The sequence below is a fragment of the Heliangelus exortis genome, chromosome 29 (genome assembly GCF_036169615.1).
Source record: "Heliangelus exortis chromosome 29, bHelExo1.hap1, whole genome shotgun sequence".
NCBI lineage: Eukaryota > Metazoa > Chordata > Aves > Apodiformes > Trochilidae > Heliangelus > Heliangelus exortis.
In genome coordinates, this window is record NC_092450.1 from 3,404,697 (window position 1) to 3,427,544 (window position 22,848).

A 22,848-nucleotide genomic window follows, 5' to 3' on the forward strand; every position below is an offset into this window, starting at 1 on the left:
CTGCCGAGAACCGAAGCCCGGTGCGGTGGCACCGCCGGGCGAGTAAGGGCCAGAAATGAGACGCGGGGCCGGGCTCCCCCCATGCACACACTTGCTGAAGCGATTTAATGCGTTCCACACAACACCGGGCTGCACAAAGGAGCTTTGGATCACCAGACAAAGCTGCTGGGCCTCCCACCCGAGAGCCTGAAGGACGCGGGGCTCAGCCTCCAGATTTTCTCACGAAGTCACCTCGTGAAGGGCAACCTGCACTATGTGGTTCCCACCCCAGCAGAGAGGTCCCACAGATTGCTGAGGGGCTGGAGGGGTGAAAACCCCACACCCAGAGCTCAGCTGACCCCAGGGCAGCCCAGCTCTGCCCCATGAACATCTCATAGGGGCGTCATTAATCCATGAAGTTTGTGGAATAACCAGGTGGATGCAGCACAGGAGCCAAGCTGTGCATTCCCAGGGGCCTCACCCCATGCCCCACACACCGAGGACTCGCTGGAAACTGCCCCCAGCAAAGCCCTTCTGCTCTCCAGAGAGGCAGCACAGGGCAGGGGAGGAGGTGCTGTGAGGTGCACAACCTCCAGCAGCTTTGCAGGGGCAGCCTTGTAAAACACAGATTTCCAGCATCGAGACACCACAAGATTTCCCCAAAAGCAAACACCAATGTCAAAGAGTCAAACCCAGCCTTAAAAAACCACCAGGCTTCCCGAGCCCTGCGGCTGCCTACAGGTGGCAAACGGAAGATGAACAATAAAAACCACCTCAAAAAGCATCTTTGATGTTTTTCAGCTGCCGCACAGCCAGGTCAACCGGGAGGTTGAATTTCAAGTTGCTCAGGCGACTGAGGACGTTGAGTGCACTCTCGAAGCCCGTGTTTGCCATGTAGCTCCAGGGCTGGTAGTGGGACTGCACCAGAGCCCCCGATTTGCAGATGAGGTTGAGCCAGGAGACCAAACGCTGCTCGTTGAGGGCCATGCACACCAGGGCCTTCAGCTCCGAGTCCGCGCTGCGCTTGAAGGGGTCGTGCTCCGTCAGGACGGTGTGGATGGCTGTCAGGAGGCTCTGCTTGGGGGTGATGCTCACCCCTCGGGTGACGGGCAGAGCGAAGGACTGGGAGAGCTTGCGAGCTGGGGACTCCACGTAGGCTTGGCCGTTCTTGGCGTTGTAATACTTCACAAAGAGCTCCCAGGGGTGCAGGGTCTGCGGGGAGGAGGTGAACGCCGGGATGAGGCAGGCGATGGGAGCCAGCACCAGGCTCATTCCCTGGGAGGAGGAGTGGAGCCCGTGGGCCAGCAGGTCACGCAGAGCAATGGCCAAGTCCTTCCGCACGGCCAGGGTCAGCTCGTCCCTGCCTCCCAAGGGAATGTCCTGCAGGTCAGAGGAGCTGATGATGTGGTCTTCCTGCTGGTGCTGGATGGCCAGCTGCCTCACCCGCTCTACAGACACCTCCAGTCTCTTGAGTAAAGGGGAATAGTCCCTGTCTGCTTGGTCCTTCTGCCAGAGGGTGTGGGGAATCTGACCCGTGGCACAGCCAAACTGACTGACAGCAAAGATCTGCAGCACACCGAGCACACGGCGCATGAGGTGCAGGCCTGTTTCTCTCATCTTACTGGCATCTTCTGGGCTCACTGATCAGGTCAGAAAAGAGAAAAAACCACAAAAAAGAATCAAGAGCTCTGCTCTTTCCTTACCTTTGTCCTGTCACTAAACATACCTGTATATACATCTTTCCTGTAGGCCTCCTTCAAGTTCTGGAAGTATCTGCTAGAGGTACAAAGTCTCTGCTCACAGAGCTAAGAGCTCCAAGAGCTTTCACTGGGGTGCAGCCCAGCAGCAAGTAAAGGACAAGTCTGCTCAGTCCCTCTGCACTTTGCACTAAATAAAAATCCCTATTCCTGATCTCCCTGAGCCCACCCTCTGTGCCTCACATGGCTAATGATCCCCCAGAGGAAGGGTAAAGGAACTGAACTCACACCTTCTGTCAGTGGGAGCAGGAGAGAACAGAAACCAACTGCCAGGAAAAGCAGAAAGCAGCCCAGCATAGCTGGGTGCTGGTTCAAACCCCAGATGAGCACCAGCAGAGCAGTGCTGGCAGCTCTGAACCCAGCAGTGCTCACCTCTGTTTCCAGAATGCTGTGCATGTGGTTTGCAGGACCCACTGACATCTTTTCTGCCTGCACATTCACAGTGTCCATCTTCTGCCTTACCAGAGCTTCCAACTTCATCTAGAAAGAGAATTTTACACTGTTACTTCACACCTGTGAATTTAAGATGCAGGTATTAATAAGCTCAATATTCCTTAAGACTTCTTGGCACCTTTATTGTCACCCCCTCATTCTCCCCACCATCAGTTCAGAGACCTGCACTTCCCTGTGACCCAGAAACCCCACCTGCAACCTCTGACATCTGTGACCTCCCCCCTCATAACACTCCCAGGGAATGACAGTGATTCAATCTGCTCATCAAAAACACAGCAACTGACCCTGAATGAAGCTGATGAACATTTCCAGGTCCCTGATCTGTGTCTTCAGTTGCTCCACCAGCTGCTCCTTCACCCTGGCTGGATTAACAATCTGTGCTATGGCAGCATCCACACGCTGCCTCAGCTCCTCTGGAGAGAGAGTTGCAACATCTTCACTCAAGTCCATGTCCAGCTTCTTGATCAATTCATTTATAATCATCTGCAAAACACAAAGCACGACGTCACCACGTGGCACTGCTGCCCATGAGTTTCAAAATACTCATTTATCCACTCGTTTCCTTGGAAACAGGACATCTGCTGCACACAGGAAACTGCAAGAGAAGACACTGGACAGGTTTACAGGTGCAGACAAACTGAGGATGCTCCACTGCAGCTGCTGTCAGGAAAGGAGGGATGACCAACTCCTACAGCCTGTCAGAGGCTCACGAACACTGAGAAGACACACAGGCAAACCAGACTCTGAGCCTTACCCGTTGTCTTTCCATAACCACAGACTGTGGCAGGGAATCATAGCTCCCCTCCTGGTAAGCAAACGTCTCCAGGTCATCCAGCTGAGTCTTGAGCTGCAGGATCAGCTCTCTCTGCTTCTCCTTCTGAACCTCAGTTTGCTCCTGCTTCTCTTGCTCACTCTGAAAAAAAGTTACAAGTAAATTAATGGAAGTTTTACTGTCACGGTCAAGCCCTGGAGAGCAGGACTGTGGGATGAGGAGCACCCAGCCACATCTCTCAGGGCAGAACCCAAATGGCCAAAAGACTTGGGTGCACCTCAGGTCCCCTGAGCCACCTCCAGTACCGTGGGGCGGGGACACCCTCAGCCGGGCCCTGACGGGTCCCCTCCAGCTGCCACTGTCACCGGGGACCTGCACCTCCTGTCACCGAGGTGGCTTATAGAGCCATAGAATCATCCTAGAACTGGCTGGGTTGGAAGGGACCTCAGAGCTCATCAAGTCCAACCCTTGATCCACTCCCACTGCAGTTCCCAGCCCATGGCACTGAGTGCCACATCCAGGCTCTTTTGAAATATCTCCAGGGATGGAGAATCCACCCCTTCCCTGGGCAGCCCATTCCAATGGCTGATCACCCTCTCCCTAAAGAAATTCTTTCTAATGTCCAACCTAAACCTCCCCTGGCACAACTTGAGACCTCTTGTGCCCTCTTGTCTTGCTGAGAGTTGCCTGGGAAAAGAGCCCAACCCCCCCCTGGCTCCAACCTCCTTTCAGGGAGTTGGAGAGAGTGATGAGGTCTCCCCTGAGCCTCCTCTTCTCCAGCCTCAACACCCCCAGCTCCCTCAGCCTCTCCTCATAGGATCTGTGCTCCAGTCCCTTCCCCAGCCCAGTTGCCTCCTTTGGACCCGCTTCAAACAGGCCGGCCCGTTCCGGCCGCGGTTTCCCCCCCCCCCCCCCCCCCATCCTCGGCGTCCCCTCCCCGCCGTCTCTCACCGGGGCAGCTCCGGGACAGCCCCGGAACGCGAACTCCTCCAGTTCCCGCAGCAGCCGCCGCTGATCGCCGGGGGCCGCGCGCGCCACCTGCCGCAGCCGGAACTGAACCTGCGCGAAGTGCGAGGCCAACGCCAGCAGCGCCCCCTGCAGGCGCCGCCGCTCCGCCCGCAGCCGCGGCACCGACCGCGGGGACCCTCCCGCCGCCGCCTCCTCCTCGTCCCCTTCTTCTTCCTCTTCCTCCTCTTCTTCCGCCGCCGACACGGCGCCCACCGGCGCCCATCGCTCCCCCGGACCCAGAGGGCCGCCCTCCGCCTCCATGGCTGGCGCTACCGCCGGCACCCCGCCGCCATCTTGCCGCCGCGGCGCGGAGCGGGGAGGGGGCGGGGCGGAGACAGCGCGCCCCCGTGCGGCCCGGAGGAACGGCGGCACCGGGGTCATGGGGGTTCCCGGGGGTACGGGGGGGTCCCGGGGGTACGGGGGGTGCCGGGGGGTCCCGGGGCGTGCGGCCCGGGATGGGCGAGCGGGACGCGAGGTCTCCGCTACGCGCCCGGCCTGACCCGGCCGACCCCGGCCCCCGTTCCCAGCCCCCGCTCCCGGCCCCCGCCGACGGCCTCGCCCCCGGCCCAAAATAGCGCGGGGCGGGGCCGGCACCGCCATGGCGAGGTGAGCGCGACCGGACGGGAGGGGACACTGGGGCAGCGTCCGGTTCAGATCTTGGGCATTCGCCCAGGGCCCGGAGCCTGAGGCCCCACCGGGCAGGACCTTCCAGCCCGGCTCAGCGGGGGAAAGGCGGCGGGAATGGCGGGGGAAGGGGGGGCAGATCGGGCCTCATCGTCTGCCCGGGCGAGGGTCTGTGCGGGGAGCATGCTGCGTGCCCACCACCCCCTCTCCTGGGCACTGCACCCACCACCTGAACCGTGCCCCATCTCCCTGCGCAGCCCCGGCACCCTGCCCAGGCACGGAACACGTCTGGGGAACCCTTCCTGCCCTGCTTCCCTCCCTGTGCCGGGCACCGTCCTTGCAGAGGGGGGGTGGGCACCATGGAAATGCCCCCTGGTCGGTTTTTCCCAAGGCAACCTGCAAAGACGCTGTGGTACGACCGCCCCCGGTACGTGTACCTGGAATTCTGTGTGGAGGACAGCAGGGATGTGAAGGTTGACATTGAAGACCAGCGGCTGGTGTTCAGGTGAGCTGGCACTGCCCAGGACGTGGCCCTGGACTGGGGGTGAGTTGGGGGGCAGGACACACCTGGCCTCAGCCCTCTCCTAATCCAGGCCATGACGGTGTTTTTGGCAGCTGCAAAAATGCTGATGGTGTGGAATTCTACAATGAGATAAACCTGTACGCCAGGGTCAACTCCAAGGTGAGGCTCAGTCCTGTCCCTGTCTGCAGTGGGTACAGAGGTGCAGGCAGGGAGGTGAGGCACCCCTGATCTCTTGGTAGGACTCCCAGAACAAACGCTCCGACCGCTCCATCACCTGCTTTATCAGGAAATGGAAGGAGAAAGTGGCCTGGCCCCGCATCACCAAGGAGAACATCAAGGTGCGTGTGGCCAGGAGCAGCCTCAGTGCTTGTGCTGTCCCCAGGCAGTGCCTGGTGGCTCCTGAGGACTAACCTACCCCTGGGACAGACACCAAGGGTCCCACGTGGGCCCCCCAGTGAGCCCAATGTCATGGTCACCACAGGCCCGTGGACCACTACCCTTCAGGCACCCTTTTCCCTTCAGGCAGGAGGTGCCTGTCCTCCTCTCTGCCCTCCCCAGCCCACCCAGTCCCCTTGCCCTACAGAGTTGTCCCTGGGCTGGGGACATGGGACATGGGACACAAGCCCACTGCTGCCTCTCTCAGGGACACTCTCTGCCCACAGCTTGCCTGGCTCTCCGTGGACTTTGACAACTGGAGAGACTGGGAAGGGGACGAGGAGTTGGAGAGGGCCATGGTGGAGCAGTACGCAGAGGTGAGCCGGGCCAGGGGGTCCCGGAGTAGTTGGGCTGGGGGCAGCCGGGCATTCCCAGCTCCCCTGGTCCTTTGTTTTCTGCCCAGCTCATGGAGAAGGTGACGGAGAAAGGTCCCCCCCCGGCCATGGATGATTTGGATGTAAGTGCTGCCTGGCCAAGCGCTCTGCAGCTGCCCCTGTGGGGCTGAGCCGAGCCTCAAGCCGGTCCCGGAGCCAACCGGGGACTCGCTCCCCGGGGCTGCCCGTTCCCTGGCACCGTGCTCCTTATTCCGCAGGACGATCTCTGAAGCCCGTCCCGCCGGGGCCGCCCCAGAAGTCTCCCGGTGCGACGGCAGCACGCACCGTCCAGCAGCGCGGTCACAGGGCTCTCCGAGAAAGCAGAACAGCCCCGGACGCTTCCCTGCTGAGCGCTGTGGACCCGGACCGGTGGGCGAGAGCGTTCGGTCCCCCCGTGCCGATTACCCGCGTGGGGCAATAAACGTGAGGAGCTGCAGCCGCCGTCTGCCGTCCGCTGGGGCCGCCGTGGGGACGGGCACCGGGGTCCTCCCCGTCCACACCGCCTCAAGTCCCCCTCTTCATCCCCCCCCTTCCCCCCTCCTCCATCCCCCGGCACCGGGATCGCGCGCTCCGCCAATGGTTTCCGTGCTCCGCCCTCTGCAGCGCGGCGGCCGCGACCGCCAGCCCCGTGTCCCTCCTGGGCCGCCGTTCCCCCCGTCCCCGTGTCGGTGCCGCCGGTGTCTCCGGTGTCGGTGCCGCCATGGTGTTCCAGTGCCAGCGGGACAGCTGGGCCCGGCAGGTAGCGACGGGGCGGGAGGGCGCGGCGGGCGCGGGGGAGGCCCCGTCTGGTCCTCACGGAGCCGCCGCCTCCGTTGCAGTTCGCTACCAGGGTGGTGTCGTGCCGGGCGGCGGAGCTGCGGCCCGAGGGCGGCGGGGAACCGGTGCGCGGGTTCCAGGTGGTGCTGGAGGACACCATCCTCTTCCCCGAGGGCGGCGGGCAGGTACGGGCCGGAGCGGTGGGATGGGGGACCGGGGCGGAGCGGAGGCGTTGACCCCCTCACCCCCGGTGTCCGCAGCCGGACGATCGCGGCCTCATCGGGGACGTTCCGGTGCTGCGCGTGACGCGGCGGGGCCCCGAGGCGCTGCACTTCGTGGAGACGGCGTTGGAACCGGGCACCGAGGTGCTGCTGTCGCTGGACTGGGACCGCCGGTTCGACCACATGCAGCAGCACTCGGGTACGGAGGGCAGCGCTGCGGCGGTCCCGGGAGGACGGTCCGTGCCCGGTTGGTCCCACTGTGGGCCGGGAAGGGGACAGCCCCACGGATGGACACGCAGGGGCCGTCCCGGGGTCTGGGAGGGCGGGCAGCTGCCCCCCGGGGTGTCTGTGCCTTACAGCCCACGTGAAGGAGCAGTTCAACCCACTCCACGGTGCTCAGGAAGCACAGAATGGTTTGGGTTAGAAGGGACCTTAAAGATCACTGCTCAAGTAATACCCTTTCCACTTTGATTATTTCATCTTTACTGTTCCTTCTGAAAATGCCTCAAAATCACCAAGGCCACGAGGCAGTGGGTGCCATGGGTGCCTCTGCTGTCTGCACCCAAACCCTGACACTGAGCACACTCCTGGTGTTTGCAGGTGTCATGAGGAATGTCAGAAAAAAGCCTGGAGCCTGACAGAAAATCTTTTTTCCTGTGGCACTCAAAATGTTGCCTGCGTGTCTCTTCCAGGACAGCATCTCATCACTGCCATTGCTGAACAGATGTTTGGGTTCAAGACGACTTCATGGTGAGCAAGGAAAAGGCTCCTTTTGACCTTGGTGTGTGCCACTGGGGTGCTGAATGCTGAAAATCAAAAGCAGTTTGCCCTTGGATATTTCACTTAACTCAGAGGGGCTGGGAGAGGTGACTGAAGCTGTGCAGAGCTTTTCCTCCGTCCTGTTTTCCTCCCAGTGTGTGGGTTACATCTGGTGCTCTGTAAATAACAGGGAGAGGAGGGAAGAATGTTTTGTTTCAGTCACTTCCCAGCAGTGGAATGACATTTAATGCTGCACAGAGGGAATTCTCAGCTGCTCTTAGCTACAGCAGCAGATGTTCTGTTGGTGCAGGGAGCTGGGTCGTCAGCAAAGTCTCATTGAGCTGGACACCCCCTCCGTGACAGCAGAGCAAGTGGAGGCCCTGGAGAGGAGTGTGAATGAGAAAATCCGGGAGAGGGTGCCCGTGGTGGTGAGGGAGCTGGCAGCAGATGACCCTGAAATTGAAACTGTGAGTGGTGGGGAGAGAGCTGATGATATCCTTGGGATATCAGCAAATAATAACACCTGGCATGGGTGTTGTTGTTAATATCATCATATTGTTAATATTATCATATTGTTAATAATAATAACAACAACAATCAACACCAAAATAACAAGTGGCATGGTATTTATGTTACCATGTTTGCTGCTGTCCCCCTTTGGCAGGTGAGGAGCCGTGGTTTGCCTGATGACCACGTGGGGCCCGTGCGAGTTGTGGACATCAAAGGTGTAGACTCCAACCTGTGCTGTGGCACCCACGTCTCCAACCTGAGTGATTTGCAGGTGGGGCTGCAGCTGGGCTGCCCATGGGAGCCTCATTCCACACGCTCAGACTGACCACAGCAAAATTCCCTGAGATCCAGGAGCTGTTGGAAATAATCCCAGTGGTGAAGGGGCAGCTGGAGCCCTGTGCTGGGCTGCATGCAGGGCAACTCCTTGTTGGAGTCTCTGTTCCAGCACAGCCCTTGAGTAGCAAATTATATTAACTCCACTGTATCACCATCTTTTTTTAATATGTTGGCCTTGTGGTTGATTTTATTTTTGGTTTGATTGGTTGATTTTATTTATGCTGCCCCTGTGAGTATAAGCAAAGTACTTTTCTGATTTTATTTTTAAGGTGATTAAACTCCTTGGTACAGAAAAAGGGAAGAAGAACAAAACCAACTTGGTTTTCCTGGCAGGAAACAGAGTGCTGAAGTCAATCCAACAAAGTCACAGTACTGAGAAGGCTCTGACCTCGCTGCTCAAGTAATACCCTTTCCACTTTGATTATTTCATCTTTACTGTTCCTTCTGAAAATGCCTCAAACCCTGAGGGTACATCTGTGTGGTGCTTTTACAGTGTTACCTGCCTTTGCTCCTTTAAGAAATCCTTTCCTTGTCCTGCAGAGTGGTGATGCAAATTGTCCTTGATCTTTCAGAAATAGACCAGCTGAGCACGTAGAGGCTGTGAAGAGGCTGCAGAGTTCTGTGAAACTTCTGCAAAAGGTACGAGGATGGCTGAAGAAAGCAGATTGTGCTCCTGCCTGTAGAGCTGAGCTTTGGTCAGGATAACAGGGAATCGAGTTGTAGGCATCAGGTTTTGTGGATATTGTGAAAACTGTGTTACAGTTTGTTTTCTTTTCTTTCAGAATAACTTGAACCTACTTAGAGACATTGCTGTTTTGATAGCCCGGGATTTCAAGAACAAACCTGTTCAAAGCCAGCTTTTTGTGTTACACAGGTATGGGGGGCTCAGGGAAAAAGGCTGAAATGGTATCTTGCACATTTTACAGCAGTTGCAGCTCTCTGACACCTATTCAGGCTTGCTCCTCAAGAAAGAACATGAATGAGGTGAATAGACAATTAAGCTGCCTCAGCCTGCTAGGAGGTTGTGTTACAGGAATGAGTCAGTAATTCAGTTACTGAATTCTTCTGGGTTTATGGTTATTTTAAGAAAAATTGTCTATCTGATTTCTCTGCCCTTGATATTTCCAAATAAATGAGGATCTTTGTTTTTAAAGATAAGCACTTATATAATTTCTAATATGTTTGCACAAGAATGCATGATGAGGATTTGGATGTTTAGAAAAAACTGATCACATCCTAAAAGCAAGAGGCCAAAGCCCCGTGCCTGGTCAGGCCTTTGGTTTCTGATTGATACTTTGGACTGCAGAGGAGATTTTTGCTTCTTTCTGAAGTGTTTTTTTTTACCCATTCATACAGAAAAGAGGGTGACTCTGAATTTATGAATATCATTGCTAACGAGATTGGGACAGAGGTGAGTGACTGATGAAGATTAACCTGGACCAGAAAAGCACTTGTTATTCTGGAACAAGATCCATCTGCCTGTCCACAGGAAACTCTGCTCTTCCTGACTGTGGGAGATGAAAAAGAAGCAGGACTCTTTCTTCTAGCTGGACCTGTGGAAGCAGTTGAGAATTTAGGTCCCAGGTAATGTGTTCTGTGGTTTCTTTAAAATTAATAAGAATCCTAAAGTTGCAGAGCAAGCAGCTAAGCAGTGTGATTAGGGCACAGATCCTCGTTTGCTCTCTGGAACAGGTTTGGCCAGGCTCCTCTTTTCTGCTAGCAAGTGTCCTTCAGCCTGTGCTGTTGTCACTGCAGGGTAGCAGAGCTTCTGGGAGGCAAAGGAGCTGGGAAGAGAGGCCGCTTCCAGGGCAAGGCAACCCAGATGAGTCGTCGAGGGGAAGTGGAAGCTCTGCTTCAGGAATTCATCAGCCATCGAAGCCCTGAAGTGTAAGAATAAATTCCCAAAGGAAGGCTGTCTTCCCTGCTTTCCTTAAGTTCCACCAACTTCTCTCCCAGAGAATAAAGGCACAAAACCAGCAGCTGGTGTGTGTGTGCTCTGCGTGAGCTGAACTTTTGCTTGTGGAAAACGAGGGGAGGGGAGCTGCCATCCCCACTTTGCTGCAGGGGTTCTTTGATTTCCCCAGGCTAATGGTGCACATGCTGAAAAACCTGGGGCAGGAAATTGTGTTCCAGTCCTTTCCCTTGCTTGGGTGCAGTCGTTACTGGTTCATTTTTGAGCATCAGGAGCTTCTCCAGCTAACACAGCTGTGAACTCCTTGGGATCTCCCCAGTGCTGCCTCCATTTCCCTCCCCTGCAGGTCCCAGGGCTGCTGCAATCTCAGCTGCAGAAACTAAAGGGCGCTGCTGAGCCACGGTGGGAAAAAGCTCAACAGGTCATTCAGGAATTTTTTTTTCCTCTTCCTAGAAATGGTAATAAACAGAGAAGTAGAAGAAAAGAAACCTCTGTCCCGAGGAGGTTTATTTACCACAAACCCAGAGGGGAGCAGCAGCCCCAGCACATGAGTTTTACACGTGGACACAGATGCTGGCCAGCCAAGACCTTTGCCAGGTGCTGGGCTGTGCCTCTGGGACTCTGTTGGGAGTCCAGCAGCCTTTGTTCCCACCACACAGGGCTGGCTGCCAGAGAGGGGCCATCTCTGTGGGATCTGTCCTTGTCTGTGGGATCTGTCCTTGTCCCAATCCTTTCCATTGGGAAAACTGCTGGACTGAGCCTGCCTACTCCCCAGCTGGAGGAAGCTGAGGTGTGTGTGCAGATCCAGGAGAGCTTTGTACAGAGGATTAGGCCCACAGCTGAGCTCTGTACTGAGTGAGTTTTGCAGCAAACTTTGCCACTGTTGGGTTCTAGTGTGGGGCTCCCCTGATGTGTGGGTTGCTCGGAGGAGCACTGGTGGCTTTCAGTGTTTCAAGGGCAGGAGAGCCTCTGTCAGAGGGTGGGAAAGGCTGCAGAGTCTTTACTGCAGCTCTGCTGGACCCGAGAGGCACTGCAGGGTCTGGGCCACAGCAGTGAGCACCACAGCTACTCATAGCTGAGGATGGGGTAAGCACTACTGCAGATGCACAGGTACAGTCAGGCAGGAAGAACATTATTTGTTCCTTTATATCTATTTTAAACTGTCTCAGACTGAGAAGGTGCTAACAGTTAGCTGGCAGGCTGCACAGGCTTTGAAGTCAGGAGGGTGACCCCACAGCCACCTTCCTGCAAACAAAGGTGGTGCCAAGGCCCCAGGGCCACGGTGCAGCAGCCAGGAGAGCTGAGCTGATGGCAGCAAAGCAGCTTGAGCCAACCTTGATGCAGCCACGTCCTGCAGGCTCACTGGGTGAGTGGTGCTGGAGACTGAGCCAGCACTGGCTGTCAGGACCCTGTCCCCACACAGCCCACAGCCAAAGGGCAGCTCTGTCCCCAGGCTGTGCCTCTTTCCATAAGGAGTGACACCACTGTGTCCCTGTTCCTGGCACAAGGTGCACCCAGAAACAGTGGATAAATGGCACAAAAAAGCAGCTTTTCCCCCTCCCCACTGGGCTGGCTGGGAAAAAAGCAATGAGGATTGGGGGGACTGACTCTGTGTCCCCGTGGTTTGACCGTGTGTGGTGGGTGATGATGGGAGCAGCACCCCAGGAGAGACCTCGTTCCTTCAAAGCCACCAGCAGCCCCCGCTGTGGGGCTGGGACCCAATCCCCATCCCACCTCACTGACCAGGACGACTGCCAAACTCACCAGCTAAACACACCTTCAGCTTTAATAAAACCCCTCGTGCTGACAGTCACACCCGTGCCTATCAGTACACCCCAGGGCCGGGGGGTCCTCAAACCAGTGCTTTATCTCCACAGTGTCTGCCTGTTCCTCTAACAGCTGCCTCACCAGCAGACCCTGAGCACCCGTGGGTGAGCACCCTGCTCCCAGTGGTGCCATCCCCAGCCCTGCAGCCTGGAGGTGACGTCCCCATGAGCTGCAGGGAAGCGTGGGGGTCTTCCCCCCCTCTGCTGCCAGCTCCTGGCTGATGACCCCACGAGGGAGAGCGGGAAAGCCCTGGGAGCACAGGGCTCCCTGTGCCACCATCACCGTGGCACAACTGGTGTGGGTCGGTGCCACAGGAGCCACCCAGCAGCGCTGCCAGCCCGGCCTCTGCAGCAGCTCCCGGAGTGGAGTCAGTCTGTGCAGATTTAGCAGGGAGCAAACAGTGCCTGGGGTGCAGCCCGGGTCCTCTGAGTGCCCCAGAGCCCGGGTGGCTGCTTGCCCAGGCACACAGTTACCTGCAGGGATGTCCCTTAAGCAGCTTTCTTGTCCTGCGTGGTCAGGAGCTGTGAGATGCAGTAGGGGATGAGGCCGACGGTGGCCAGAGGCACAGCTGCACTCTTGCAGAAGGAGAGGAGGTAGAAGAGGAGCTGCATGTGGGAGGGTGGCTTGAAGGCATCAAAGAGGTGTAGGACAAGGAGGGAGGTGACAATGCAGCCCAGGCGGAAGGGCAGCTGCTGGCCCTGCTTCCCCCTGCAGCTCTCCAGGTACATGTGGGAGTTGAGGGCCAAGCCCATCCCAAAGAGGATTCCCAAGTTACGGATGAGGCTGGCGAAGGGGGTGGTGTCGATGTGGACCCACTCAGGGTGGGCACACCACTTCCGAGCCTTCTCCAGTGTCCAGAGCAGGTCCACGTTGACCACCCGCAGCAGGAGGTAGAAGCCCAGAGCAAAGCTGAAGAGGAAGAAGGTGATGCCCAGGTACCGGCGGAGACTGGCAGAGTAGATGAAGTGGATGTGCTGGAAACTCTTGGCCACAGCCATCCCTGAAGGTAACAAAGTGTGAGAGGAGGCAGCACTGATCAGTGATCACTGCCTCGGGGTGGTGGCCCTGAACAGACCCCACAGCCATGGGTGCTCTGGTGGGGGACAAGTGCCAGGGACTGCTCTGATGGCCACTGCTGTGTGCTGTTCCTCAGAGATGGCTGATTCTGCCCCCTTTGCCCAGGGATGACCCTTTCACACCCCAAACCCGTGTTGCCTGTGCCTTTGGCCCACCAGAAACAGCTGGCAGTGCCCTTACTGGGATTTGTGCCTCAAATGGGACAAGGACATGTCCTGGATGGAATTGTACCTGTGACAATAAGGGCCGTAGCTGCAGAGCTACAGATGCAGCTTTCTGTCACCACAGTGACCACAGTGCTGTGGGGAAGGGGGTCAGGGGGTGTCTGTGACTCACCTGAGATGACCCCCACAATGACCTGGTGGGGGAAATGGGCAGCAATGAAGACTCGGGACAGGCAGACACAGACCTGAACTGCCCAGAAACCCGTCCAAAGCACCATCCACAGCACCCTGTGAGGGGCAGGGAGACACATCCTGCTCATCACCTACCTAAGCAGCACCCAGCCACCCTCCTGCACACCCCACCCCAGTGCCACAGCCTGGCCATCTGCCCACAGCCATGTTCCCGGGTGGGCCGTGCTGTGCTGGCAGAGCACAGAAGGTTTTGGCACACAGCTTACCAGTATTTGAGTGTCTTCGACTGTTTCTTCCCCGTGGCAGCAGAGAGGAGGGCTGTCACCATGACATAGTACACACCTGCTGCACCCATAGCATGGCCAGAGGGGCTCCCTGGGTGAAATGAGAGCCCCAGGTCAGACCCCCCAGTTCAGAGGGGGCTGTTACGTTGTGGTGGGGGGCTCCTGGGTAGCAGCCCAGGCTCCAGGGGCTGTGATGCTGGGTGACATGGCACCCAGCACCTGTCTGACAGTGGTCACAGTGCCACCTCTCCAACAGGCACCCAGGTCTGTCCCCAGGCACCGGTGGGGCTGGAGCAGAGGACAGCAGGGCAGAAGCAGTGTGGGAGCACAGCTCTGGCTCTGCCACCCACCTGCAGTGCAGAGGGCACTGAATATCCCTGGTGGCTTGTGCTGAGCACGCTGGGGACACCTGCAGCCCTTCCCCAGCCCCGTGGAAAGCCACGGGCAAAGTACAGACAGAGCTGCTCTGGAACTGGGTGAGCCTCTTCCCCACCAAGCAGCCATCTGTGTTTGGGGCTGGAGGCAGAGCACGGCCCCAGCACGGGCCAAGGTTGGTGTTTGTGCTGAGCCACTAAATCTGCACTGAGGGTCAAGGTCTGCTCTGTGCAGGGATTGCCTTACTCCCCCTGTGACAGCACAGTGGGCCCATGGCTTGGCCATAACAGCCCCACTCACGAGGCTCCAGGGGGCTGTGCCACCAGTGGGCTGCCAGCCACAGCCTTGGCTGTGCCAGCAGCCCCACTGTGGGGACCAAGGCCCTGGGCAAGACCCCACTGCTCCTGCAGTGTCTGGTGGACCCTACCAGGGCCAGTCTCACAGGTGAGTGGGAACTGTTGGATCGCTGGAGCAGACATGTTCCTGTAATAATCCGTCTCATGGACCCACCAGTACGGTCTCTCCCCAAAAAGGATCCTGAAAAGAAAAGACAACAGGGGCTGTAGATCTCCTGGGCACCAGAGCAGGTGGGCATGGCTGCAGTTTCAGCTCTGCTGTGGGAATTGGAAGAGGCAAAGAACCCATGAGAGGTCGGGGGCATCCAGACAGACACAGCATCCAGCTGGTCACTTGGCCCCCACAGCCCCAAAACGTGGGAATGCTGCGACACAGCTGCAGGGATGGTACCAGAGCCCAGCAGAGCTCAGGAAGGAGCCACAATTACCACTGCCAAGCTGGAGGCCAAACTCTGGTCTGGTTTACATCAGTGTCAAGGCTGAGAGCACACACCTGACCCACATTAATCCAGCTGTGCCAACAGGCCTGGAGGGAGCTGTGGCACGGGGCCACTCACCACTTGAAGATGAGGTTGAGCCAGTCGCCGATGACAGCCACCCAGATGAGCCGGACACCCACTGCCTCACTGCAGTGGAACCAGATAGGGAAGAGGACAAAGAAAGCGTTCCTGAGGTCAGCAGCAAAGGAGATGAAGAGGAACCACTCCTGGGAGCCCTGGAAGCTCTCCTGCAGCCAGTGTGTTGCTCGGATGCCCGCATCGTGCAGGAGGTCCATGTTTGCCTCCATTCCCCGCCGCAGCCGCTGCCCCTTGGTGCAGCTCAGCCCTGCCTGTGGGGTTTTATACTCTGTGGGCACTTGTTTGCTGCAGGCAGGTCGCTTGTCCCAGCACTGATCTTTGGACCTAAAACCACTTTTGCCAAAGGTGCATCACCGGGAAGAGGGGGGGGAGTTTGTTACAAACATGTTTGGAATAACTTACGTAAAAGGGAGAAAACAGGCTTTGAGGAGCATGGGGAGCCCTGACACCAGCACCTTAACCCTTCCTCACACCATCCCTTCCCTGCAGCATGCAGGCTGCTGCCTCTGGAGGACCCTGCAGCCTTGGTCCTTCTGCTGCCCCACAGAACAGTCTGTGCCCCAGCTCTGCCATCAGGGCACAGATCTAAGCTGCCCAAGCAGCAACTCAAGGCTGCTGCAGCCCTGAGCCATGACATCCACCTCCTATCACCCCAAGCACCCCTGGAGCATCACAAGGGTGCCCAGAAGTGTGGGGTGGGTCACAGGGACATGATGTGGGGGGCTGGCTGCTCACCACCCCCACAGCAGCTGAAAGCTCCAGCTGATGAGGAAACACATGCTGCCCGGGTGTGTGCCAGGCTGACTTAACGAGGGCTCTGTGCAATGGGAAACCTTCCAAGCCTTTTCTGGAGCTCCTTGCAGCCCCAGGGAGCTCCTGGCTGCCAGCCACATTTTCCTGATCTATAGTGTGGGGTTAAAGAACCTTTGCAAATGAGGTCCACAGCTTCCCGAGATTAACCCCCTCCTGCACAAAACTGTCCCATCAGACCCCTGGATGGAGCTGAACACACCACTCACGCTGCAGCTGCCAAGCCCCTGCCTGGGGCCTTTCCCCACCCCGACGGGCAGCAGTGCTGGAACCGCAGCTTTCTCGCCCTGATCTTCCCCAGGACGTAAGAGTGAATCAGAAATTCTCTCCTGGAGCCCGAGGGCACGGAGACAGCCTGGCAGGAGGAACCTCCTTCCCCGGCTCTGCCCGGCCATCACGGACACGCAGCCCGGCAGCCGTCGAGCAGGCAGCAGCCGAACAGGACAGGAGGTGTTAATGATTAGCAGACAGTGAAAATGCATCACTTATCTCCCTCCTCGGGAAAGTTCAGGTCAAGATCCTTGAACCGCTGCCCTGTGCTGTTTGCTGAGGTGCAGAGCCGGAGATGAGTCCTGCCCAGAGGCAGCAGCTCTGCCCCCGACAGCATCTGCGAGGCAGAAACACTGCAACCATTCCTCCCGGGAACACAGGCACAGGAACTGCCAGGCCGAGGAAGAGGGATGGTGTTTGCAAACACTCCTGCTCCGGAGGCAGCTGGATGGTCAGAATCTGCCTCGTCTTTGGCTGCAGAAGGCTGGGGCTGCCCCCACGGACCTGCAGAGTTTCTTTGGCCCCAGGGAGCTGCCGTGGGGCGGCAATGGAGACCCCTCCGGGGGGAGGCAGGACCCGGGGGCTCAGAAAGGTTCTGTCGAGAGGGAGTTTCCCATCTGCCCTCGGTGAAAAGGCGATGGACAGGAGCGGTGCGAAGGCTGCAGGATCGGCCTCGATTATAGGCGGGGTCCCTGCCAAGGGCTGCTCCTCCCGGCCCCTCCCAGCCCAGCCTCAACCGAGGCATCATCCCTGCCCTGGATCGAGCTCTCAAGCTACAAACACCATTCAAAAACAAACAAAAAAACCCCCCAAAAAGCCCAAACAAAACGAACGAACAACAACGACAAAAAAACCAATCAAACAAAAAACAAAACCAACAAAACACCAAAGCACAAGTTTGCACGGAAATTGAATTACTCTTTCAAAACAAATTCCCCAACAGCTCATTCCAAGGTCCTCAACCAAGAGTGGGTTTGGCTAGTGTGAAGGAATGCGACAGACTTGGCTTCTACATCAAAAATAGTTTGAACCAGTCAGCAATAAATTCTCCCCAAGAGATTGCACAGCAGAAAATAGGGGCAAAAGGTGCTGGGGGGTTGGACACAAACACACTCCAGTAACCTTGGAAAAAAGTCACCACAGGAAAACTGGGGCCACAGCAGGGAGAGGCTGGGAAAAAGAACAGGAGCAGGAGCATGGGTCTGGAGCAGCCACCTCCTCCATCCCAGCACAGCATGGGAGTGAGCATGGAGCATTGCTGGTGGAGTTGTGATGCCAGTGGAGTGGCCCAGGCCAGTGCCCCCTGCATGGTGACCAGGCTGCACGACCCACTGCAGTGTGGCACTGGGACCAGCCAGAACTGGTGACCATGGGGCTTGGCATCCTGGCCTCTTTGGCCTCCTGCTCTGGGAGCACCGTGATGGGCTCCAGCTCATCCTCAGCTGGAGTGGCTTTCCCAGGGGAGGAATGGGACCAGGCTGGGTGTGCTTTTACTTCAGCACTACATACCACAAGACCAGGGATGAGCTGGCAGCCCAGGAGCTGTTTGCCTTCCAGGGGAAGTGTCTGGCTTGGGGACACAGTGTCCCTGTGATTCCCAAGGCACTGGATGCAGGAGGAGATGCAGGGCATGGGTTGCTGTAACGTGATGTGCTGCACACTGTGCCAAGGTTTCATCCAGAAAGTTCCCAGCCTGCTGCAAGGTCCGGAGCTGGGCAGGGAGCCTGTAACTGCCAGCATGGGAGCATGGCTGCACCCACCTGTGTCAGCACACGGGCAGAGTCCAGAAGCACTTGCAAACATGAGGGCACACAGCAGCAGGCAGGGACCCAGCTGGCTGCAACCTTCCCCTCACAGGGAGTGAGCTGCCTGCTCCCCCCACGACCCAGGGGGTGTCCCTAGGGCACCATCCCACTCTCACCCCAAGGGACCCAGGGACCTCTGCAGCTCACCCACTGAACTGCCCAACATCCCTTCCCCTCCACTGCAGTGAGCCCAGGGGCCAAGGCAGGGCCATGAGGCTGGAGCTGAACTGGCCCTGCTGAGCCCCTCAGTGTCCCCAGCCCAGGTGGGCTCTGGAGGCCGTGGGGTCCAGCTGGGCTGTGCATGCAGCCAGGGTGCAGGAGCACGGGTCCCCACGCTGGCAGGGGCTGAGCAGCAGCCAAGGACAGCTCTGTACAGGAGTTACACATTAACTGCCTTGTTTGTGCCATATTCCCCAACAGGAGCCTCCTGCCAGCACCCAGGGTCCAAGAGCACAGTTGGTGCATGCTTGTGCAGCCCTGCTGGGTGCAGTACTGGACCCCCCCCAAGCACCAAGGGCTGAGCTGGGACTGAGATTTATGGGTCACTAGCACCACCCATGCTGGGGCTCTGACCAAAGCAGCACCCATGAGCAACACGACAGTTTGCTTAAAAAAACCCCACACTGGGTTGTGTTTATTGGGGAGGGGTGGACATGGGGCAGCCCAGCCCAGGGATTGCCCATCCTGCAGCCCTGCAGGATGCTCCTCATGCTGTCCCTGTCCCCAGAGCCTGGCACCATCACATCAGGCAGAGCACAGTATTGCTATGGGGCTGGGTGGATGTTTTGGGCATCCTGGAGCTGTTGGCCACCATTGCACCTGCTCCAGCCACGCTGGGCACAACCTGGGTGTGGAGCATGGCTCCAAGGGGAGCTCTGTGCATCCCTGGTCAGCACCATCACCCCACGTGCACCCACCTACCTTGGGGAAGCAGCAGGAGCTATGGTGCCAGAGAAGGAGAGTGGCTGTGGGCACCCATAGCCCTTTGGGCTCCCTCCTGGATTGAGGATCCAGAAATCACTCCCAGGGGCTGTTTTCCAGAGGCTTTGAGTCTGCCTTCACCACCAAAACAAGAGGTGAACTTGTCCAAAAAACTGATCCTGACCACACAACACACCAGGGATGGGGGGGACAGGTCCTGGTGTGGTGGCAGAGCCAGCCCCTGCCCACTGCCAGAGCCCCCCAGCTGTCCCCCAGGCCACTTGTACCAGTGGGGATGGGGACAGCAGCAGCCCCATCCCCATCAGAGCCTGTTGGGTGGCAGGGCCAGGCTGAGGTTGAGGAAGCCCCCATAGTGGAAGGGGGGCAGGAGGGGGGCACAGGCAGGGGGTGGGCAGGCCAGCCTGTTGGTGCTGCACACACCCAGGTCCTGCTCCCTGCTGAAGTAGATGCTGTCAGGTGAGTCCACTGAGGGGTCCTCATCGAAGTAGTTGTAGGGCCTCAGGAAAAATCCAACACCATTCCCCACGGTCACCGTGTTGGGGACGTCTTCAGCATGGGGGACGTGCAGGAACCCCACAGAGATCCAGGCAACCAGGTCCTGGGCAGAAGGTGAGATGGGTGCCTGTCAGGACCCCTCCAGCCCCGGCCAGAGGTGTCACCCATCCCATGGCCAAAAGGGACAGCATCCATGGTGCTTGGCTCCCCTCTGCCCAGAGGACCCCCCACTCACCTCATCGATGATGCTCTCATTGTTGATGAAGTCAGCAAAGGCAACAGTGGGTGTCCAGGGGTCATTCTGGTTGTAGATGCTGGTGCTGGTGGGCTCCTCCTCTTTTCTCCGGGTGACAGCCAGCTGGTACCTGCCAGCACGGGGAGCAGAGGGATTTGTCCCCACCATATTGGGGGACACGCAGCATGGCACCCTAGGGACACCCCCCCCACAGGGCTGGATGCCCAGGGACACCCAGGAAGGACACTCTGTCCAGGGGTAGGGAGTGAGAGGGCTGGCAGGCACCAGTCTGACATGACAGGCAGCAGCCCCAGTACCTCAATTTGTTCAGCATGGCTGGAAACACAACCCCATTCAGGCAGAGTCACTGCTGCTCCTGCCCAACACTCACTTCAGCCACAGCCATTTTTAGCTCCTGCAGAATGTGAGCAGTTAAATTTCACCCTGGCACTGAGCCAGCTCTGTGCTAACCCCAAGCATTTTCCTAGACATTCTGTCCTACATTAAAATGTCAAGACCTGGGGATGTCAGAGCTTCCTGTGGGAGCTCATCCTACAGCCTGATTACCCTGGCAGGGAAAAACACATCTGATTGCTCTAAATTAATCTTATCTGCTTGTGAACTACAACAAACAGATGCCATTGATCAACTTTCCAAGGGATTTTCAGAGCAAAAAGAATATGCATGTTCACTGTTTGGCTCATCCCTGCAGCCTGGCACAGCCCTGCTGGGCAGCAGCATCCCCCTGTCCTTCGAGAGGCAGGGCTGGAAGAAGGGACACACACTGAGCACCCCAGCACCCACCTGCCCCAGCTGATGGCCCTCTCCATGGGGCTGCTGATGGGCAGGTGCTCCCCAGACGAGCTGGTGATCTGGATCCTGTAGCTCCGTGAGTGCCCCCACTTGTTGGTCTTGGGGCTGGCGAAGGAGAGGTAGCGGGGCAGGGGGGCCTTGAGCAGGAATGCAGCCTCATCCTCCTTTTCCAGCCTCTCCCTGCGGAGGTACGGCCGCTCGATGGTGTTCTGCATGCTCCAGGGGGCTTTCACAAGCTCATACTCCATGTCCTGGGTCTCCACAGAGTTCAGCTGCCCTGTGAAACAGAAGGGAAAACACTTTTGGAGCTCTGTGCCTGAGGCAGATGGCAAACTGGCAGATGGACATGCACACAATCACCTGGACCTACCATCAACATCCAGGTCCACCTTGTAGTGGATGTGGTGCAGATGCATCGTCCCCAGCGTGTGCATCCCGACCCTGTTGCCGTAGTTTGTGCCTCGGCCATGGAGGAAGGAGGAGCTGATGTAGCCCGTGGCGTGCACCCTGACCTCCACAGCCCCACTGGCGTGGAACATGAAGTCCCAGATGTAGTCATAGTTGAATAGAGTGGAGATGGCACGGATGACCAGAGTGTTTCTCCGCAGCCCACCGTAGTACAGGGACTGCGAGTCAGAGAAGTGGCGCCGCAGAGGGAGAGCAGCATCGTGCTCAAAAATGCAGAGGGAGTTTTGGTTGGTTTTGGGGGTCTCTGACTCTGCCAGGTAGTGCTGGTCCACGTAGGTTGCAGCATAGGGACAGTCGAGGCCACGGACAAGCTCGTAGGCAAACCTGCCAATGCCATAGCTCCCATCCAGGTACCGGGTGGACATGCCCCCGGGGCAGTTGGAGCCATACAGGGCTAAGGCTTCCTGGAGACTCAGCTCGTAGACAATCCTCTCCCCGCGGTACCTGATGTCAAAGAGGCGAGGGCCAGAGTTGGGGTTCATGCCAAAGGCAACGCTCCAGCCCTGGAAGGTGACACGGTTGTCCTGCACACGGTAGCGGGGACCCTGGGGCTCGTACTGCAGCGGCTCCATGGAGCCCGGTGGGTGCCGGGGTCTCATTGAGCCCAGCACCCCCTCAGCCGGGGGCTTCTCAATCCTGGTGACCTCCAGCAAGTTGTCCACAAACGCCTTCTCTAGATCCCCCATGCTGGCAAAGTACTGGCCACTGTAGAAGACTTTGTGAAGCTGCCAACGGGAGACGTGGAGGTCCCTGTGCTCCACCAGCACCTCCAGCCCCACCGGTGAGAGGTAGTAACCAGTGCCAGCCACGTTGTGGAAGAGGACAAACCAGGTGGCACGGTCACCAGACCTAAAGCCCCGCGGCGCCGTGGTGAGGATGGCAAGGTCAGTCCCATCGGACTCACAGCATGCGGTGAGGAAGCGCGGTGCCTTCCTCAGCTCCTGCTGGATGAGGGTGTTGATATCCGAGTACTCCTTGGTGGTGACAGGTCTGCGGTGGTACGGCACCTTCCCCCCGTACTTCTGCACCGTCACGTCCCGGTGATACGTTGGCGTCGGCAGCGGCCCCACCACGTACTCGGTGACGTTGGGGTCCGGCTGGTTCCCAAAGTACAGCACAGCCAAGGCCTCCCGGGCGGGCCGAGCCCCCCCCTCATCCAGGAACCGCAGCACCTCAGCCTTGGTGGGGATCTGGACGTCGATGGAGGCGATGCAGCTCTCGGAGGGCTTTGCACGCGAGGCGTCGACCAGCTGCACCCCGAGGTGTCCCTGCAGGTACCGCACCACTTGCACCATCTCCTCGGGGCTCAGGTCGGCAAAGATCAGGCTCTGGCTGTCACCGGTGTCCTGCTGCTCTGGGGGCTGGTGCTGGCAGGGGCTGGGGGCCCTTCCTCTGGTCAGCAGCACACAGACTAAGGCAAATATTGTGGCTAAAGCCAGGACGAGGAGGATGAGCACCGTTTTCACGTTCATGGCTGCTGAGGCACTGGGAGCTCTCACAGTCGGTCAGAGCTGGTTCCCAGCTGCAGAATCCTCCCAGCAACCCCCTGACAGAAAGGGCTGGCTTTGGTTGGGTTTGATTTATTTTTTTTTTTCACCCGTTTTCTCAACAAGGAATAGCTCGGCGGAGCTTGTGGGGAGGGTGCAGGGGGATGTTCTCAGACAAGCCCAGGATTTGCTGAAAACCATAAAAGGCAACTTAAAGTGGCTCTGCTGCCCCCGGCGGATCAGAATTTTAA

The 22,848-nt window shown here is 58.0% G+C and overlaps 5 protein-coding genes across 7 annotated transcripts; 2 read left to right on the forward strand and 3 right to left on the reverse strand.

Moving 5' to 3' along the window:
* Positions 1-86: 86 nt before the first annotated feature.
* RUNDC1 (RUN domain containing 1) lies at positions 87-4,569 on the reverse strand. Its single transcript, XM_071728691.1, has 5 exons — positions 3,913-4,569; positions 2,944-3,102; positions 2,474-2,672; positions 2,109-2,216; positions 87-1,619 (listed from the first exon to the last, which is right to left on the reverse strand). Exons 1-5 carry the CDS (start codon positions 4,567-4,569, stop codon positions 754-756), a joined length of 1,989 nt encoding a protein of 662 aa, XP_071584792.1. The 3' UTR covers positions 87-753.
* On the forward strand, positions 4,423-6,166 carry PTGES3L (prostaglandin E synthase 3 like). Its single transcript, XM_071728695.1, has 7 exons — positions 4,423-4,575; positions 4,985-5,098; positions 5,209-5,275; positions 5,356-5,454; positions 5,779-5,868; positions 5,955-6,008; positions 6,144-6,166. The coding sequence occupies exons 1-7, from the start codon at positions 4,568-4,570 to the stop codon at positions 6,153-6,155; spliced, it is 444 nt and encodes a 147-aa protein (XP_071584796.1). The 5' UTR covers positions 4,423-4,567; the 3' UTR covers positions 6,156-6,166.
* A 324-nt stretch (positions 6,167-6,490) lies between these two features.
* On the forward strand, positions 6,491-10,907 carry AARSD1 (alanyl-tRNA synthetase domain containing 1). The gene is made up of 13 exons (XM_071728692.1): positions 6,491-6,664; positions 6,744-6,866; positions 6,942-7,101; positions 7,595-7,652; positions 7,972-8,128; positions 8,326-8,442; positions 8,777-8,907; positions 9,080-9,146; positions 9,290-9,381; positions 9,864-9,918; positions 9,997-10,091; positions 10,263-10,394; positions 10,766-10,907. Exons 1-13 carry the CDS (start codon positions 6,626-6,628, stop codon positions 10,800-10,802), a joined length of 1,263 nt encoding a protein of 420 aa, XP_071584793.1. The 5' UTR covers positions 6,491-6,625; the 3' UTR covers positions 10,803-10,907.
* Positions 10,908-12,187: 1,280 nt separating this feature from the next.
* Positions 12,188-15,580, reverse strand: G6PC1 (glucose-6-phosphatase catalytic subunit 1). Of its 2 annotated transcripts, none has more exons than XM_071728693.1 (5): positions 15,252-15,580; positions 14,766-14,875; positions 13,946-14,054; positions 13,660-13,799; positions 12,188-13,246 (listed from the first exon to the last, which is right to left on the reverse strand). In XM_071728693.1, exons 1-5 carry the CDS (start codon positions 15,479-15,481, stop codon positions 12,735-12,737), a joined length of 1,101 nt encoding a protein of 366 aa, XP_071584794.1. In that variant the 5' UTR covers positions 15,482-15,580; the 3' UTR covers positions 12,188-12,734. The 2 variants fall into 2 exon arrangements, with proteins under 2 accessions (XP_071584794.1, XP_071584795.1); XM_071728694.1 differs by having other exon boundaries at positions 13,660-13,775; positions 15,252-15,571.
* Positions 15,581-18,759: 3,179 nt separating this feature from the next.
* Positions 18,760-22,711, reverse strand: LOC139788614 (amine oxidase [copper-containing] 3-like). Of its 2 annotated transcripts, XM_071728699.1 has the most exons (4): positions 21,013-22,711; positions 20,634-20,919; positions 19,830-19,959; positions 18,760-19,697 (listed from the first exon to the last, which is right to left on the reverse strand). In XM_071728699.1, the coding sequence occupies exons 1-4, from the start codon at positions 22,580-22,582 to the stop codon at positions 19,401-19,403; spliced, it is 2,283 nt and encodes a 760-aa protein (XP_071584800.1). In that variant the 5' UTR covers positions 22,583-22,711; the 3' UTR covers positions 18,760-19,400. The 2 variants fall into 2 exon arrangements, with proteins under 2 accessions (XP_071584800.1, XP_071584801.1); XM_071728700.1 differs by lacking the exons at positions 18,760-19,697; positions 19,830-19,959 and adding an exon at positions 20,164-20,244.
* Positions 22,712-22,848: the final 137 nt, after the last annotated feature.

Bases quoted from the DNA above. Each gene is read 5' to 3' on its own strand.
- PTGES3L (XM_071728695.1), top strand. The intron at 5,099-5,208 runs GTGAGCTGGCAC...TGTTTTTGGCAG, and splicing joins GACCAGCGGCTGGTGTTCAG to CTGCAAAAATGCTGATGGTG. The intron at 5,869-5,954 runs GTGAGCCGGGCC...TTTTCTGCCCAG, and splicing joins TGGTGGAGCAGTACGCAGAG to CTCATGGAGAAGGTGACGGA.
- RUNDC1 (XM_071728691.1), bottom strand. From the start codon at position 4,569: ATGGCGGTGCCGGCCCCGCCCCGCGCTATTTTGGGCCGGGGGCGAGGC. The intron at 3,103-3,912 runs GTGAGAGACGGC...ACTTTTTTTCAG, and splicing joins GCTGTCCCGGAGCTGCCCCG to AGTGAGCAAGAGAAGCAGGA. The intron at 2,673-2,943 runs GTAAGGCTCAGA...TGTGTTTTGCAG, and splicing joins TGGTTATGGAAAGACAACGG to ATGATTATAAATGAATTGAT.
- AARSD1 (XM_071728692.1), top strand. From the start codon at position 6,626: ATGGTGTTCCAGTGCCAGCGGGACAGCTGGGCCCGGCAG. The intron at 6,867-6,941 runs GTACGGGCCGGA...CGGTGTCCGCAG, and splicing joins TCCCCGAGGGCGGCGGGCAG to CCGGACGATCGCGGCCTCAT. The intron at 9,919-9,996 runs GTGAGTGACTGA...GCCTGTCCACAG, and splicing joins CTAACGAGATTGGGACAGAG to GAAACTCTGCTCTTCCTGAC.
- G6PC1 (XM_071728693.1), bottom strand. From the start codon at position 15,481: ATGGAGGCAAACATGGACCTCCTGCACGATGCGGGCATCCGAGCAACA. The intron at 14,876-15,251 runs GTGAGTGGCCCC...TTTTCTTTTCAG, and splicing joins CTCAACCTCATCTTCAAGTG to GATCCTTTTTGGGGAGAGAC. The intron at 14,055-14,765 runs GTAGGGTCCACC...CATTTCACCCAG, and splicing joins CACCTGTGAGACTGGCCCTG to GGAGCCCCTCTGGCCATGCT.
- LOC139788614 (XM_071728699.1), bottom strand. From the start codon at position 22,582: ATGAACGTGAAAACGGTGCTCATCCTCCTCGTCCTGGCTTTAGCCACA. The intron at 19,960-20,633 runs GTGGGTGCTGGG...CCGTGCTGGCAG, and splicing joins AGGGCCATCAGCTGGGGCAG to GTACCAGCTGGCTGTCACCC. The intron at 19,698-19,829 runs GTGAGTGGGGGG...CCTTCTGCCCAG, and splicing joins ATGAGAGCATCATCGATGAG to GACCTGGTTGCCTGGATCTC.